Source organism: Mchenga conophoros, linkage group LG11 (assembly GCF_057382185.1).
Source record: "Mchenga conophoros isolate Kocher_MC1m ecotype Shallow Benthic linkage group LG11, M_conophoros_male_GT1.1, whole genome shotgun sequence".
Classification (NCBI taxonomy): domain Eukaryota; kingdom Metazoa; phylum Chordata; class Actinopteri; order Cichliformes; family Cichlidae; genus Mchenga; species Mchenga conophoros.
In genome coordinates, this window is record NC_140536.1 from 22,241,238 (window position 1) to 22,256,906 (window position 15,669).

General features: G+C 39.8%; 3 protein-coding genes across 4 annotated transcripts; 2 read left to right on the top strand and 1 right to left on the bottom strand.

The window, feature by feature from the left end:
• The first annotated feature begins 923 nt into the window (after window positions 1–923).
• Window positions 924–4,608, top strand: mecr (mitochondrial trans-2-enoyl-CoA reductase). Its single transcript, XM_085291489.1, has 10 exons — window positions 924–1,235; window positions 2,332–2,429; window positions 2,521–2,652; window positions 2,895–3,038; window positions 3,278–3,380; window positions 3,517–3,619; window positions 3,695–3,768; window positions 3,878–3,938; window positions 4,157–4,229; window positions 4,310–4,608. Exons 1-10 carry the CDS (start codon window positions 1,042–1,044, stop codon window positions 4,471–4,473), a joined length of 1,146 nt encoding a protein of 381 aa, XP_085147615.1. The 5' UTR covers window positions 924–1,041; the 3' UTR covers window positions 4,474–4,608.
• Window positions 4,602–8,315, bottom strand: smpdl3b (sphingomyelin phosphodiesterase acid like 3B). Its single transcript, XM_085291488.1, has 8 exons — window positions 7,980–8,315; window positions 7,684–7,900; window positions 7,414–7,511; window positions 7,162–7,305; window positions 6,866–7,035; window positions 6,519–6,699; window positions 6,233–6,366; window positions 4,602–5,870 (listed from the first exon to the last, which is right to left on the bottom strand). The coding sequence occupies exons 1-8, from the start codon at window positions 8,065–8,067 to the stop codon at window positions 5,508–5,510; spliced, it is 1,395 nt and encodes a 464-aa protein (XP_085147614.1). The 5' UTR covers window positions 8,068–8,315; the 3' UTR covers window positions 4,602–5,507.
• Window positions 7,902–15,475, top strand: rpa2 (replication protein A2). Of its 2 annotated transcripts, none has more exons than XM_085291490.1 (9): window positions 7,902–8,096; window positions 9,535–9,629; window positions 9,969–10,070; window positions 10,418–10,531; window positions 10,768–10,842; window positions 11,937–12,053; window positions 12,969–13,106; window positions 13,422–13,516; window positions 14,961–15,475. In XM_085291490.1, exons 1-9 carry the CDS (start codon window positions 8,039–8,041, stop codon window positions 15,046–15,048), a joined length of 882 nt encoding a protein of 293 aa, XP_085147616.1. In that variant the 5' UTR covers window positions 7,902–8,038; the 3' UTR covers window positions 15,049–15,475. The 2 variants fall into 2 exon arrangements, with proteins under 2 accessions (XP_085147616.1, XP_085147617.1); XM_085291491.1 differs by lacking the exon at window positions 7,902–8,096 and adding an exon at window positions 9,177–9,334.
• Window positions 15,476–15,669: the final 194 nt, after the last annotated feature.

Consider the following 15,669-nt stretch of genomic DNA (forward strand, 5'->3'; position numbering starts at 1 on the left):
TAGAGTGCTTAAAGTGCTTTCTACTACAAGTCTTATTCTCACATGTATTCAGTTTTATCTATGCCTAGGTGTTTGCTCAGATTCACACACACTTGCCTGATGAAGATGCTTCAGCACTGGAGGAATCCACAATATTCTGATTGGTAAATGGTCCACAGATTCCCATTGGTAGTGGGGTAAAAAAGCACATACTAGAAGATGCAATGCTGAATCCTGAAGCAACCTTGAGCATTCGTTAATTGCACCTTGGAATACAAGAACTTCAGAACTACCTTAATTCTTTGTGGCACTGATTCAACAAGGTGGTGAAAACATTCCTCAGATATTTTACTGACATCACAATGACATCATAGCACCACAGAGATATTGCACATCCATGACTCAACCTTTCCATTCAACCACATCCCAAAAGTGCTTTATGGAACTGAAACCTTGTGAGTGTGGAGGCCAAGTGGAGGAAAGCAGTCTGAGATGATTTGAGCTTTATCACATTGTGCATTATCTTGCCTGAAGCAGCAATCAGAAGATGGGTGGATGTTCCTAAGGGAAAAGAGAGTCAAACTCAGTACAAGCAAAGTGTACCTAATAGAGAGCCCAGTAAATATATTTAAGTAGGCTAAGAAATTCTGTGGAACTTGAGCATGTTACATCGCAGTATTGTCGTAACCCACCCATGTCTCGTGATGTTCTTAAGTATGACTCAGTAAAGGAAAATAAAAAAGAGAAAACTGAGTAATCCGTTCCAATAATCTATTTTCGACATTTCCCTTCCCTGAAGCGAAATACTGGAAAAAAAACCAACCAGTTCCTCATATTTATTTCATCCAAAAAAGGACCTTCTGACGGTGTGTAGAAACGCGGAGTTCATCTCTCATCCAGCAGGGGGCAGCTCTGTGTTTACATTTTCAATGACACAACCTGACGACTACAGTCCAATATGGCCGTAGTATGAAGAGTGCCAGCTCAAGTCTGGCTTTAAACTACAAATATTATTAAATAGTCGGGTTGTTTTAATACTTTACAGCTTTGTCCCGAGTAGAAATGTGGGTGCCACTCCACGCAGTCTGTCTAAGAAGCCAGAGAGTTTGCAGACGAAGCGTCGCTGCGGCTGTTTCACAGTGTTTCAGGCACAGAGACGCTAGCGTTTCCCACTTCAGCCATTCAGCCGGACTCTCCGCACAAACATGCAAGGCACTTGTGTACAGAACCCACGGAGACCCTTCCCGAGTCGTTCAGTAAGAATATCTGGCTAAACAATAAGTGTGCGTATGTTTCTGTGACTGTGGGAGTGAAACGGTTACGGTTAAAATGTGACTAGCCTCGCTCAGGACATGCTCCCACAGTTCCGGTGTAAAGCTCAGGTGTTTTGTCTTATAAAAGATATACAACCTATTATTGTAAACCTCAGTCTCACCTTTGTGAGCCCTCGACTCCTCTTCTTCTTTTTTGAAATTTGTGGCGGGAAGCAAACAACGAGTCGCTGCGTTACCGCCGCTCACCGGTATGGAGTGACAAAAACAGGAGGAAAACATTTATGTCTCTACGTAAAGATGTTAAACGTGGCTCGATAGCAATGCATTCCTGATTTCACTTCTAGAATATCTAGAGCCTCATTTCCCCTTTTCTTCTCCTGAGGATTTGTAATCATCTGTCTTCCCTGTCTTTCTAACACTTTTGACTTGGCAGAAAAATGTAGGGCCCTTGGGTCTCACAGTCTTTAAGAAGTCTATCTTCCTGTGCAGTGCCTGCTCACTCCTATCTCCAACTTTTATGATCCAGCTGTCTATTTTATATGGTCTATAAGTGGCTCTGTGTGGTGTAAATGGTAAATGGCCTGTATTTATATAGCGCTTTACTAGTCCCTAAGGACCCCAAAGCGCTTTACATATCCAGTCATCCACCCATTCACACACACATTCACACACTGGTGATGGCAAGCTACATTGTAGCCACAGCCACCCTGGGGCACACTGACAGAGGCGAGGCTGCCGGACACTGGCGCCACCGGGCCCTCTGACCAGCACCAGTAGGCAACGGGTGAAGTGTCTTGCCCAAGGACACAACAACCGAGACTGTCCAAGCCGGGGCTCGAACCGGCAACCTTCCGATTACAAGGCGAACTCCCAACTCTTGAGCCACGATCGTGCTTAATGTTTATTTCTTTTTCATGGTGTGTTTGTTTCTATATTGATGCAAGCACGTACATTTCCTCCCAAGCATGTAGGGCTTTTAGTCTATCTGTATTTATAAAGCCTGCCACCTAACATAAGACAACATGTCATGCAAGCTTACATGAATAGTGACTGATTGTGCAAAATGTATTTTTGGCAGGTTGGAGGGTGTAGAGCTTCCTTCCTTAGGTGCAAAGGATGTCTTGGTTAAAGTGCTGGCTGCCCCAATCAACCCATCAGACATAAACATGATTCAAGGTACTTGTAAGCAGGTAGTAACAGTCATTCATCAGGGCAGTTTAATGTGTGGCATCATGATCAGGTCATAATCTGATGGGGTTTTTTTCAGGTACTTATGCTATCCTGCCGGATCTCCCAGCTGTTGGTGGCAATGAAGGTGTGGCCCAGGTCGTAGAGGTGGGCAGCCAGGTGAAGTCCCTCAAGACAGGAGACTGGGTGATCCCAAAAGATGCTGGTTTAGGTAAGGACTCCACAGTTCTCAAAATGAAATCTTCAGAGTGCCACTTTAGCTCCCAGCTGAAGGTGGACCTCCACCTCTGAGCCTTTAACTAATCACAATCTCTGGCCCCCACTGCATGCTAAAATCTATCTCTGGTAAACACGGAGCTCTAAGTGCTGGGACAGCACCTTGCATGGTGTGTGAATTGGAAAATAAAAAAACATTTTATAGTGCTTTGTAGACTGTTTCCTTCCTGTGATCAGGCACATGGAGGACACAGGCAGTGCTACCTGAGGAAGATGTTATCTCTGTACCAAATGACATTCCCCTGGTGTCTGCTGCCACACTCGGGGTGAATCCCTGCACCGCTTTCAGGATGCTCTCCGACTTTGAAGACCTCAAGCCAGGTAACTAATCCACTCACAGTGGATTATTTCCTTCTCACCAAATTTCAAATCTTGGATTATTCATAGCGGTGTAGAGGTACTATATTCCCACAGCTTAAATTATTTTTGCTTTTACAGCAAGACAGACGAACCAATTTTAGAAGTAAAAAATAAATAAGATTAGAGGGTGCATTATTCCATTCTACGTATTTGTGGCCAGCATGTAACCATTTGTCCAATCATTTCTGATGTCCTTTTAGGTGATTCTGTGATCCAGAACGCTGCCAACAGCGGAGTTGGACAGGCTGTCATACAGATTGCTGCTGCAAGGGGAATAAACACTATTAATGTTATAAGAAACAGGTGAACTTAATTCTTTCATATTAATGCTTTTTTTAAAATATCGATTTTCTTTTTTGAAGACTAGGGCAAATTTCTTGAACCCCATGGGGATTTTCCATCTTTGTAATAAAATTCTTCAATGTGCCTTCACTTTCAGGCCAGAGTTCACAGAGCTCAGTGATAAGCTGAAGGCTATTGGAGCTAGTCATGTAATCAAAGAAGAGGCCTTGAGGAAGCATGAGATTAAAGAACTCTTTAAGGTCTGTAGAGATATGATCTTGTAGTTTGTCCCTGCTGGTGAATGAACGTATCCAATTTATGAATATATTTTATAGACTTGTCCGAAGCCCAAACTAGCATTAAATGGAGTTGGAGGCAAGAGTGCAACAGAACTTCTCCGTCATCTACAGTGAGCATACTTAATAATCTCTATTAGTATTATACAATGTAGTTGCACTGTAGAGAGCAGGGAAAACCCCAACTCTATGTATTTGCCAGATTTCTTCCATTTATTTCAGAATCGGAGGGTCAATGGTGACATATGGGGGAATGTCCAAACAGCCAGTTACTGTTCCTGTGGTAAGAGGAAAACTGCATTTGCCGTTTTTACACAGTTTCACACTAGACAGAAGAGGTGCATGCATCATAAGTGTGAGGGTGGTACTGACACTTTTCAACCTCTTAGATGCAGCTAAGAGGTTCCCAAAATCATGAACAGTAATTTTAAAGTTCCCTTTCACAAATGTGAAATATTGTATGTTGATGTATTTTTTTGCTGTTGTTGCTGCTCTTTCTAGAGTGCTCTTATTTTCAAAGATGTGAAGGTTCGAGGGTTTTGGGTAACACAGTGGAAGAGAGATCACTCTCATGGTAAGTAGGCATGGAGTTTCAGATTGTTTGAAATTAATCTAAAAAAGATAAACATTTCCCTGGGATATTGTTTTTCCTAGATGGAAGGGCATTTAGAGCCATGCTGGATGAACTGTGCTCCCTCATCAAGCAGGGAAAGCTGACAGCTCCCGCCTGCACTGAGGTGGGTCTGCAGCAGTATCACGCAGCTCTGGATACTGCTATGCAGCCTTTCATATCAACTAAACAGATTTTGGTCATGTGAACTAGCTGAGTGTGTCAACTAACCACCGGATGCTTGAGAACACTGCATGCATATTTGGGTGAAACCAGAGAACTGTGACATTCTTGCTGATATGTCAAACAAATCCACATTCTCAATAAAAGTGTATTCACATGAGGCTCAAAGTCCAGCGTCCGTCATGTTCTGTAGTGACACTTTACAGCGTTTACAGGCAGCTATCAAAAGATTATTAAGTCATTATAACAAGATATGAAATGCCAGGCGTTATCACAGAACACAGATAATACAACTTTATCTTATAATATTTCCAAAACTGATTGCTTTGCTTTGAAGTTGCATGGACAATAGAAGTAATGTTATGACATTTATTATATATAAAATCCTGATATAATCGATTTTTTTAGCTAATGTACATGAAATTCATAAGATTGAGTTTTGGATTGACAACAAGATACAGTAGAGTTTACACAAATAAAACTATGGTAGCTGACCTTTAGAGGCACAAGAATACTGTGTAGTTTTGAAACAAAGTATTCAGCCAGTACCCATAAATCAAGGTCAAGGGGCACACCAAAGATTACTGAAGACAAAGGTTGCATTTTTCCATAGTTTAATTACACACTGGAGCATGACTCATTTCATTTATAGATGTAATATAACTGAAAGTATGAAAATGCATTATTATAGCGCTACATGTTAAATAGTGACATTTAAAACAAATACTTCCTGCTTCTTGATGTCTCTCTTGAATTATAATTTAAAGAATGAAATTCATTACAAATGTTGACACCAGAAAGCTATTCTCAGATTCCTCTGCTAAAAGTGTGCAGTTTTTAAGGTGGAACGTCATACGGCCAGTCAGAAAGTCAGAGGGGGAGTTTGCATTGCTGAATGGGTCAGTGATACACGTGTGGACATGATTTTAATAATTTTGAAACAAAAGATTATTGCATATTTATAGATTCTGAGGGAGAAAGCTTATATGTTGGTTTAGGGAAACAATAAACCCATACTGAGTTCAGAGTTAGTTATAGTTCAAAATAGTATTGAATTAATTACTCATGGGCCACCACCAGACTTAAAGCCACGGAGATGAGTGGCAGGAGGCCACCATAGATGAAAACTGCCCCCTCCTTAACGAGGCAGTGTTCATACCTGTCAAAGTCTACCTCTCGTGCTGCGCACACGTGGTCAACACGGCAGTCGCTGTCACAATCCCTCAGGTCATAGTTCACAGAGTTGAAATCATAGTACTTCTGCAGGTAGCGGGGGTCATCAGCTACACGCTTTAGAACCTCGTGCATGGAGGCTGGAGAGGCATCTGGTACTCTGAAACTCTCTGTGAGGCGATACTCTTTCTCCCAGCGTCCTGTGGCTACATTAGCATGAGTAAGGTTCAGGTAATAGGTCACCACATCCTGCATGAAAGAAAGCATGTGGTTTAAACACAGAAAGCGAACAATAGAAGCATTACAAGATATTTCTGAAGGTTTTACAATCTTTTAAAATACAAATATATATTCATATAAGTTGCATAAGAGCCTATTTTTAGGCTCTTGATTGCTACTTTTGACTGCCCCGTTGCCACAAGGAGCGTTTCACATGTTTGATTTGGCAGCGTTTTACACCGGATGGTCTTTCTGGAGCTACAATACAAGGGGATTTTTGTATCTGGCTGATAATGAACTAGCAACTGTTCACTTGCCAAACAAATGTGTTAACCACTACACCCCTAGAGGAACATAAATGTCTAATGAAAATTGTAAAGGCCAAAACTTGCCTTGACTAGCAGTGTTTCTGTGTCATATTCAAAGACACGAATCCCAGGATTGTTCGCTCCATCCTTAACTCCAGGAAGTGTTGTTTCCCACGGTGTGACACCAGGGCTGAGGAACATGGTACTAATGGGAGAACCTGTAGAAATGGACAAGATATCAGCTCTGATAACAACAGTATTAGTGTGTGTTAATGTTAATGCTGGATATCGGAGACGCATTCCGGCTAAGTGATAAACAGGTAATACTAATACAAGGTGAAATGAGTACTATTACTGCAGTGTGGCTTACCCTCTGTGTTGTAGAACATACGGAAGCTATCAGTGTGATGATGGCCAAAGAACTGGCCTTTAATGACAGAATGATGCTTCTCAATTAAATCCAAATATCGCCGGTTGAACTTTGGTGTAAACCATGGTTTACTTCTTTTCTTCTCGAAGAAACCTGGAGGAACGTGGCCAATGATGTAAACCTGATAAACCAAACAATACAGAGTTAACTAAAATCCAATCAGGACCAAATCTCTTTTTTGGAGGGGCAATTGCTTATACAGGGATTGTATTCATTACAAACTCCATCTTTTACTGAGCTCTAGTCCCTAACATCCAAACATCCATGAACAAGATGAGATGCTTTGCCTTCTCTTTGTTGTTGGTTGCCTCTGTAAGAATCTGATCTGACCAACTAAACTGGTCCGCTGGGTCATCCATGTTCGTGGTCAGCTTGTTCTGATCATAGTAGAGATTGGTGTTAAGGACCAGCATCCTGAAACCAGTCTGATTCATGAGCTTTTCTGTGTAGTATCCACCTGTGCAAGAGGAACATCCCAGATAATGTGTGTTTAAATTTTTCCTGTGCATCATAAGCTGATGTATTCATTCATTGGAAAGTAATTGCACATATATTTGTAACTATTAGAGAAAGCCTTCTTCACCTTTTTTAAATGTTTCTTTTGACTTTGGATCCAACCAGCCTTGCCACATTTCTGCTATTCGGTCATACATAGAGCTTGGGGCTGCAGGAAGCTGACTCTTCGGGTGGTAATCATGGTTCCCCAGGGCTGAGTACACTTTAGTGTCTAAACAAGACAATAATGTATAAAAGACATTATTTATTAGAAGCAGCCAACGCTAAAACACTATCATATGTGTTGACCTTGCATGTTTCCGCCTGATTTTGTAATTACTTGGAAACACTCGATTTATGATGTCAGTGAGGTTGTTGATAATGTTGAGCACTGCGTCTTCTCCCAGATCTTTATTATCAACATGTGGAGTGTCATCACTGAGAAGTAACACAGCAGATTGTTTCAGGATTAATTGCAGTCAAACATGTCAATACCAAATACTAATCTGAAAATATCATGACTGTAAAGGCAAACAAGCATTTATTTCCCCAGATATAGTCTTAAGACTAGCACTGTCCTGCAATATTCATTAAAAAAAAAGTAACATACCCAGTCCATACGATGAAGTCCGGGTTTGGTAGAATACTCTTCATTGCATAAACAGAAGAGTTGATCAGGTGCCATGGCGAGTCACAAACATAGTCTCCAAATTTACCAGCATTGGCTGCAGGTCGTTTGCCACTGGATGCGCACACCAGTGCAGGATTGTTGTTGCTCAGTTTGTACGTTGGGTCCCAGTGGAGATCCGTGATGTGCCAAAAGTTCCCTGTGTAAGAACGATGCGTAATGGCATCCAGTAAGTTATCCCGAGATTAAGATATACACTTGATTTATCTGATGCTTACCCGAGAGCGCAAAAGCCTCTTTAAAAAGAAAGCAAGACAGAAGCAGCCTTACTGCCGACATGTCGAAGCCTTTGAGAGGAAGAAACATCCGACAAAAATCAAGACCTGGTTTAAAAGGTATGCCGTAAGTCTATAAAGGCGAAATCATGATAAGATGACTGGTCATGACGCATCTGAGGCTTAAAGGTGTTTGGATCCCTATGTGCAGGGGATACTTCGCTATCAGTAATGATGCAAGACTACATTTTAGCCTGCATACAATTAAATAAATAAAAATAAGTATCAAAATAAATCTAAAGACAATAAAAAGCTTCGGCTGAAAAAAGCTCTCTATATATATCCATATATCTGTGAAGCTATTTGAGAGTCGAATTCCTGCTTGTAGACTACGCCTAGACTATTTTTATGTGGACTAAATTTAAATTTAGTAGACCACCTTTTACAGTTACCTTATTTGGGCATGCGCTGTTTAAGAATCCAATAAATATACATACATTCATAGCAGGAGTATATAGACACAGTATATTAAAACACATCTACGTGCGAATGTTTTCGCTGTTACACTGTAATATTTCACTAAATACAAAAGGATTTTATTCATGGTGCCCTCGCGTGATACTCGTGTTTCCCCAAATCGACGCTGTTATAACTGTGGAGAATCTGTTTCTCAAGCTGATGATGCAAATAAAAAATGTTTTGCTTTGTTTTGGTTTTGGTTTTGTTATTATTTGTTTCGCTTATTTCTTTTTACAGTAAAGGGGCGTTTTTAATCATCGTTGGAAATTTTGCAATATCTGTCTGTTTTTGATAAACACAGCTATGGGTTTGCAAATGTTCTTTGGAAATGATTTATTATGGCAATTGCAAAGCCGCAAAACCGCGCGTGAGCACGTAGTGCTTCGGGAAGTTCATGAAAGCAACCTTAGGACTCTTTCAAAATCATTCCCTGATGTTTCTCTTTCAGGCAGACGTAACTCCCAGGCCATGGACAGCTTCATTAAGTAATATAGCAAATAATAATAATAATAATAATGATAATAATAATGTTAGTACATGTTAAACAGTGGTTTGGGACCAGAGTTTGTGCTTTTGCATTGGTCAGTCTTGGCGCTGGAAGGGGAACGATAGCCTGACAAGCAAAAATTAGGGCTGAATTACCTGACGTAGAAGATCTGCGTCATCATAGATTTCGCGGGAGTTCCACTGTGCGCCTGCGCTGTACATTGAAGGTTGCGCGCGGGATTAAACGAGGAAGAGGACCAGAGAAATACGTTTGGCTACATACATTACTGCACGTAACATTTTACGCCTTACTTTAATAAGTTAAACAAACAGCGGAAGCATGTGGAATCAGGGTGAGTTGTATTTCGACACCGTTGTGTTTATAAAGCAGCCATATGGACTCGGTGTCGCTGTGTTGTTTCGGTCCACGTTAGCTTGACTACAGACGTCTTTGTTATTGTGTGTTGAATGCGAGTGAAGGTGGGTCAAATGAAGATCATGTTTAATAAACGATTTCGGTGACACAGTTGTTTACCTCTTTATACATTTTCAGGAGGGTACAGTGAGTCCAGTATGGCTGGGGGCTACACTCAGTCTCCAGGAGGATTTGCATCACCTGCCTTATCCCAGGGGGGAGAGAAAAAGGGGGTCTGTACTTATATCTACACTTAAAAGTCGGAATAATTCACTAAAGACTTGACACAGACATAAATCTGTAAAAATTGTGCTGAAAACCAGCAACACCATACTTTTATTACTTTTATTATCTTACTTTTTTTCATTGATTGTACTTATTTGTATTTCCTTCTGATATCTGTACCTGAGCTGAGGTGACGCAAATATTTCCCCGTTGTGGAATCAATAAAGTCTTATCTTATACCTTCATTTGCCAAGTGAGATATCCCCTCTTTGTACACATGTTGACTTCTGTATAGTGATGGAAGCACAAATTGACAGGTCAACCCATTTGTGTTTGGGTCTTTGCAGAGAACACGTGCCAACCAAATAATCCCCTGCACAGTGTCTCAGCTAATGTCTGCTTCCCAAGCCGATGAGTCATTCAGAGTAGGAGATGTGGATGTTGCCCAGGTGAGCCAAACCATTCAGTTAGTTCACTAACCAGTTACTTTTTCATCTCTTAATAGCATTAGTTTGGTACTCTGTAATACAGGGTTTTTTTTACTTCTGCAGTTGAACAACAGCAACTTTACACTCCCTTTTAAATACAAGTTACTTTTGTTTACAGAAATTATGTTGAATATCCATCTATGTTGATTGTACTTTTTAAAAAATCCCTTTAAATAAATAAACATCTATCTAACAGTCAGACCAAATGCAGAATTTTAAATCATTTTATGTTACAACATTTTGCAACATGGACGTAATAACTATTCTAATATTTCCAGATTTCATAATAATTGTGTTCTGTGTCATAGGTCACCATTGTGGGGGTCATCAGAAGCACAGATAAATCCATGACCAACATCCAGTACAAGGTTGATGACATGACAGGCGCTCCCATGGATGTGAAGCAATGGGTAGACACAGAGGTAAGTATCCACCATCACAGCTCTGCTGCAAGCTCAGTCTGTATTGAAACATGAGGTAATTATGTGTATATAAACTCCATTACATAGTGAGAAAGCTACTATACTATAATATCTGTTTAGCATTACATTTCTTTAAGTAGAAGGCCAAGAGGAAAGGGCAGTAGTAACACAAATCCTAAGGAAAATTAACTGGAATTGGATGAAAAGGATCAAGTATGTGCTTTTTATTTATACAGGACCAAAGTGTGGACAGCACTGTCCTTCCCCCAGGAACATATGTCAAAGTATCTGGAAATCTGCGCTCTTTTCAGGTGAGTTTAATATCTGCCACCTATGACCGCTTATTAGTTTAAAAGTGTGGTTGCTATCAAACCCCATCCACCGTCTACTACAGGGGTGTCCAACTCCAGGCCCCAGGATATGTCCTCCAGAGAGGACACATCCTGCAGGTTTTAGATGTGTCCTTGATCCAACACAGCTGATTTAAATGGTTAAATTGCCTCCTCAACATGTCTTGAAGTTCTCCAGAGGCCTGGTAATGAACTAATCATTTGATTCAGGTGTGTTGACCCAGGGTCATATCTAAAACCTGCAGGACACCGGCACTTGAGGCCCTGCTCTACTAGCTTACTTGGTGGTTGGTGTTGTGGCGTTCTTCAAAGTCAATCAGCTGCTTCCCGCAGCCAGACTGATTCCTGCCCCATTGTTAACTGCAGCTGGTGGAGTAATGGCTCATGTGCTGCTCCAGTGAGACCTAAAGAGCAGAACGAGACCTAACAGCCAGCTGGAGTTCCAACAACTGGATGAGACTCGCCAGCAGCTGATATTGCTGAGTTAGTTATTTATCAGTGAGGTTTATTGTAAAATTAAATTTAAAAAAAAAAAGAAAATATTTGCGTGCGGATAACCGTGCGCGCGCACGCACGCACGCACGCGCACACACACACACACACACACACACACACACACACACACACACACACACAAACACAAACAGACTGTGAATCAATTGGAAATGGTTCATTTAAAGTAAATGCTAACAACATTTGCACAGTACCCAGAATCAAGTAGGAACTTATGACTTGCATCATGATTTCATTGAAAGGCAACATGACAGTGTAAAATTTTCAAGCGGCTGTATGATTTCTCAATGCACAAACATTTTTGACAATGTCATATTTAATCTTGTTCACATTTAAACATTTATTAACCTTTGTGTGTGTGTGTGAGACATGTGTCTAACATGTGTCTAAATTACACTTGAGCTCCACTTAAGAAGGCTTTTACACCTTTACCAACATAGATTTGTTTCATCACTTGAAATACTTGAAGTGGATGTTGCTCGCTTTAATTCCTCTCTGAATTCATGATGGCGTGTCTATTTTTTTGTGCCTTCCTTTCTTAGAACCACAGGTCTGTTGTGGCATTCAGCGTCAGGCCCCTGGAGGATATGAATGAAATCACCTCTCATATGTTAGAGGTTGTCCAAGCACACATGGCACTCAGCAAGCCTCAAACTATGGTGAGAAATCTTGTGCTTATACCTTCACAGCCTTTAATGGTGGCTAAACAAGTGAAAAAGGGAAGTTGAGATCGGTTCTATGAATACCACTTCTGTTAAAGATTGCTTAGTTTGTTTGCCAGATTGCTAAGAAACAGTACAGCGTTGTCACATCTTTTAGTTGTGTTTGTGCTAAGTGTGAGAGTGAGCTCCTACAGATAAATGGTCACAGACACACATGATTTCAGTGAATGGGTATAAATATCCAAGCCCAGTCAACACCTTATCTGACTTCTACATCCTGGCTATTTTTTTTCTTTTTGTTTTATGTATTAAAACCATAATTCTAACAGCTTTGAGAGATGATTTTAAACACATTAGAGGTCGTACAGAATGATTGTTTTGTTTTAAATGGCTTAAAAAATGATTTGCAGTCAATATAGAAACACATTAGAAGTGAAACTGAGTAATGACATAATAAAAATTAAGCTTTCTAGATAACTATTGCTTCTGCAGCGCTGCAAATTTACTTTTTGTATCCTATGTTCCATAAAGGGCATAGTCTGCTTCAGTATACATGGCTTTAACGCTCATCAATCCCTCTAATACTCTGTAGACTGCCGGAACCCGTGAGGTCAAACTCAGACTGTTACTGCCACCAAATAGGCTTAACACTCACTTGTTTTAAGTGCTCTATATTTATTTATGAAATTGACCAACAGCCTGTTATAAATGGATTGGCTAATAATAGCCAGGGGTACCTTTCCGTTTGAGATGCATGTTTTTTTTTTGTTTTTTTTTTGATGAATGTGTATCAGGCGGTCGTAATCACATTTTCAGTGTCATACTTTTACATATCTGTCTCTGAAGGTTGTTCTGTATCCTTTATCAAATCTATGTATAATGTTGAAAACGTGCAATTTCATTCTCTTTCAGTCGGCTGCCGGAGGAGGAATGAGCAGTAGTGCCATGCCCATGTCACGACCCACCATGGGAGGCATGGATGGGAATGCAGGAGGCTATGCAGGTGCCAACGACATGACCAACAATGGGTTAAGTGCAAACCAGAATCAGGTGAGCCTAAATAAATCAGACAGCGGTAACAAGAAATTCACAGTTCTTAACTATCATAGATAAGCTGTGGTGAGAAATGAAGGGGCACTGTATCTGAATGCTGAAAAGAACAGCTATTACACCCGTTTATTTATGTAAACCCAAACAGTGATCGTTGACTCTTACATCCTGTCTTCGACTTCTTTGTGTGAACTGCATCAAAGATTTGTTGTTTTATAAAAAACATTTTCAGAAAAAGAAGTCAGTAGACTGGAACATAGCTTCTTTTAGCAGTGTGTGTCAGCTTGCTTACCCTGTCGACTTTTCTCTCTCAAGGTGCTGTGTTTGATAAGAAGCTGTCCAGAACCGCAGGGTATTAGCATTCAAGAACTCAAGAAGAGACTCGGCAGCATGAGTATTGCTGTGATCAAGTAAGTTTTAAAGTGATAAAACAATATAAAATGTTACTTTTTGACTGTTGGAAAAGTAGAAAAGCTCTTACATACACTGAAACAGACCAAGAGGCAAACTAAGCTGCATCCACTTAAATGACGTTCAAATTATTATTTTACTTTTTACGTTGGGTTTGTACCGTCATAAAAAGGATGGTTTCAAAGAGAGAGAAGCTCACACAAAATTACAACATACATTTTTTCCAAATAGCAAAGAGATTTTGCAACAAAGTTTCACTACAAAATGAATTCCCACAATTTAAACCAGGGGTGCCCAATCCCGGTCCTCGAGAGCTACCGTCCTGCAGCTTTTAGATGCATCCTTGTTCCCACACACCCGAATCAAATGAATGGCTTGTTATCAGGCATTTGCCAAACATGATGGCATGCTGAAGAGATCAAACCATTTGATTCAGCTGTGTTGGAGTAGGGATGCATCTAAAAGCTGCAGGATAGTAGCTCTCGAGGACCGGGATTGGGCACCCCTGATTTAAACTCTCAACCCTTTATCTGCAAAATGGACTTGGTCTGAACAACACAGTCACTGGAGGTACAACGCTGTTAAACAAACTGAAACCAAGAGAGAAGGCCTGTAGTGGCTAAAGTGTTCTTTTTTGTTGTTGTTTTTTACAAGTCAAGAGTTAACACATTATTTGTGATGGAGAGTTAACTTTAGATGTGTTCTAGCAAGCTGCTTTAATGCTCTAAAACATTAGAGCATTAAAGCATTCAGCTTTAAAGGACAAGCTGAATGCTTTAGTTTGACTTCTTGATAAAAGTACGGTAGCTTTATTAAGGGATGGTGAATGTCAAGATAACAAAGTTTCCTTCTTATCTTATTACGGATCAAGACCACATTGTCTTTGTCCTTCAAGACAATGTGGTCTTGAAGGACTTTGTTTGGGTCAGTTTATAAAAACTTTGCTCTCAGTTACTTTCTTTTGGTGCATCCCACTATGCAAAATTTGAGCAGGGACAGTACAACCTCAGTTTAAAAAATAATAATAATAATAGAAAAATGCAGTTACACCCTTTTGGTGTTAGCAGTACATACGTTATGCAAACTACAGGAAGTGTATGTCCAAGACTTTAGAATGACCCGAGTGAAACACCCACTGCATGCTAATTTGGTAGTTTTGCTTTTTTTTCTGAAACTGTACCAGAGTGAAAAAGATACAATAAAAGAAAAAAATCTAATATATAATTTTATATTAGATTTTATGCTTTTATTGTATTTTTTTTAAAGAGATTTTCCTTTAGTGTACAGGAAATGATTTGTCTACTTGGTACTCAGTTCACAAATATTTTATTTCATGGTATTATTATTAATAATAATACCATGAAATTATTATGGTAACCCTTCGGATTTTTTTTAATTTGATTTTTAGCACTTCTAAAATGCTGTTTCCTTTTGCTTTAACAGACAAGCTGTGGAGTTCCTTAGCAACGAAGGTCATATCTTTTCCACCATCGACGAAGATCACTACAAATCAACTGACAGTGATGACTAGACTAATTCATCTTGTTACCATCAGTGGAGTTACGTATTTGAAATAATTGGTACATCATTTATTACCGAAAGCTATCACATAAGTAACAACCTCTCTGAGTCTATAATGCCACAGAGCTGTGCGAAATGCTGCAAGTCTGTCGGCACTGTGGTCTATGTTTGTTGAAGAACACGTGGTTTACAAATGGTGAAACTCAAGGTTTACACATCCTGTATTCCTGATGTTGCTTCAGCCATTTCGCCCGAAAAAGTTTCTGTCACTCAGATTATTGTTGGCAGTTACTACTTTCTTTCTGTTTATGTATCTTTCTTCTTCTGTAAAACATCTTTCTTTCTTTCTTTTTAAAGATTTGGAACATAAGTAATCCAACTTTTTTTTTGTCTATGTAATTTAGTTTTGCCAAAATAAATTGATTATTCAAAATGTATTTTTGTTCTGTTGGTTCAGTTTATCAAGTTGTATAAGCCCCTTTTTCTGGTATAGGCGTGTGTGTAAATATATGATACATTAGTATACACACACGTGTATATATCTATATATTATTCTGTGTCTATCAGGGTGGGGATTTTGTTTTTTTGCATTTTAGAAAAACTAACATGCGTAATTCACATTTGCTTTCAC

Coding starts and splice junctions, on each gene's coding strand:
- mecr (XM_085291489.1), top strand. CDS start 1,042: ATGTGGGTGCCACTCCACGCAGTCTGTCTAAGAAGCCAGAGAGTTTGC. Junction 2,653..2,894: donor CCCAAAAGATGCTGGTTTAG/GTAAGGACTCCA, acceptor TCCTGTGATCAG/GCACATGGAGGACACAGGCA. Junction 3,381..3,516: donor ATTAATGTTATAAGAAACAG/GTGAACTTAATT, acceptor CTTCACTTTCAG/GCCAGAGTTCACAGAGCTCA.
- smpdl3b (XM_085291488.1), bottom strand. CDS start 8,067: ATGTTTCTTCCTCTCAAAGGCTTCGACATGTCGGCAGTAAGGCTGCTT. Junction 7,901..7,979: donor AGAGGCTTTTGCGCTCTCGG/GTAAGCATCAGA, acceptor GTTCTTACACAG/GGAACTTTTGGCACATCACG. Junction 6,700..6,865: donor CAACCAACAACAAAGAGAAG/GCAAAGCATCTC, acceptor TTGGTTTATCAG/GTTTACATCATTGGCCACGT.
- rpa2 (XM_085291490.1), top strand. CDS start 8,039: ATGTCGAAGCCTTTGAGAGGAAGAAACATCCGACAAAAATCAAGACCT. Junction 12,054..12,968: donor TCAGCAAGCCTCAAACTATG/GTGAGAAATCTT, acceptor ATTCTCTTTCAG/TCGGCTGCCGGAGGAGGAAT. Junction 13,517..14,960: donor ATGAGTATTGCTGTGATCAA/GTAAGTTTTAAA, acceptor TTGCTTTAACAG/ACAAGCTGTGGAGTTCCTTA.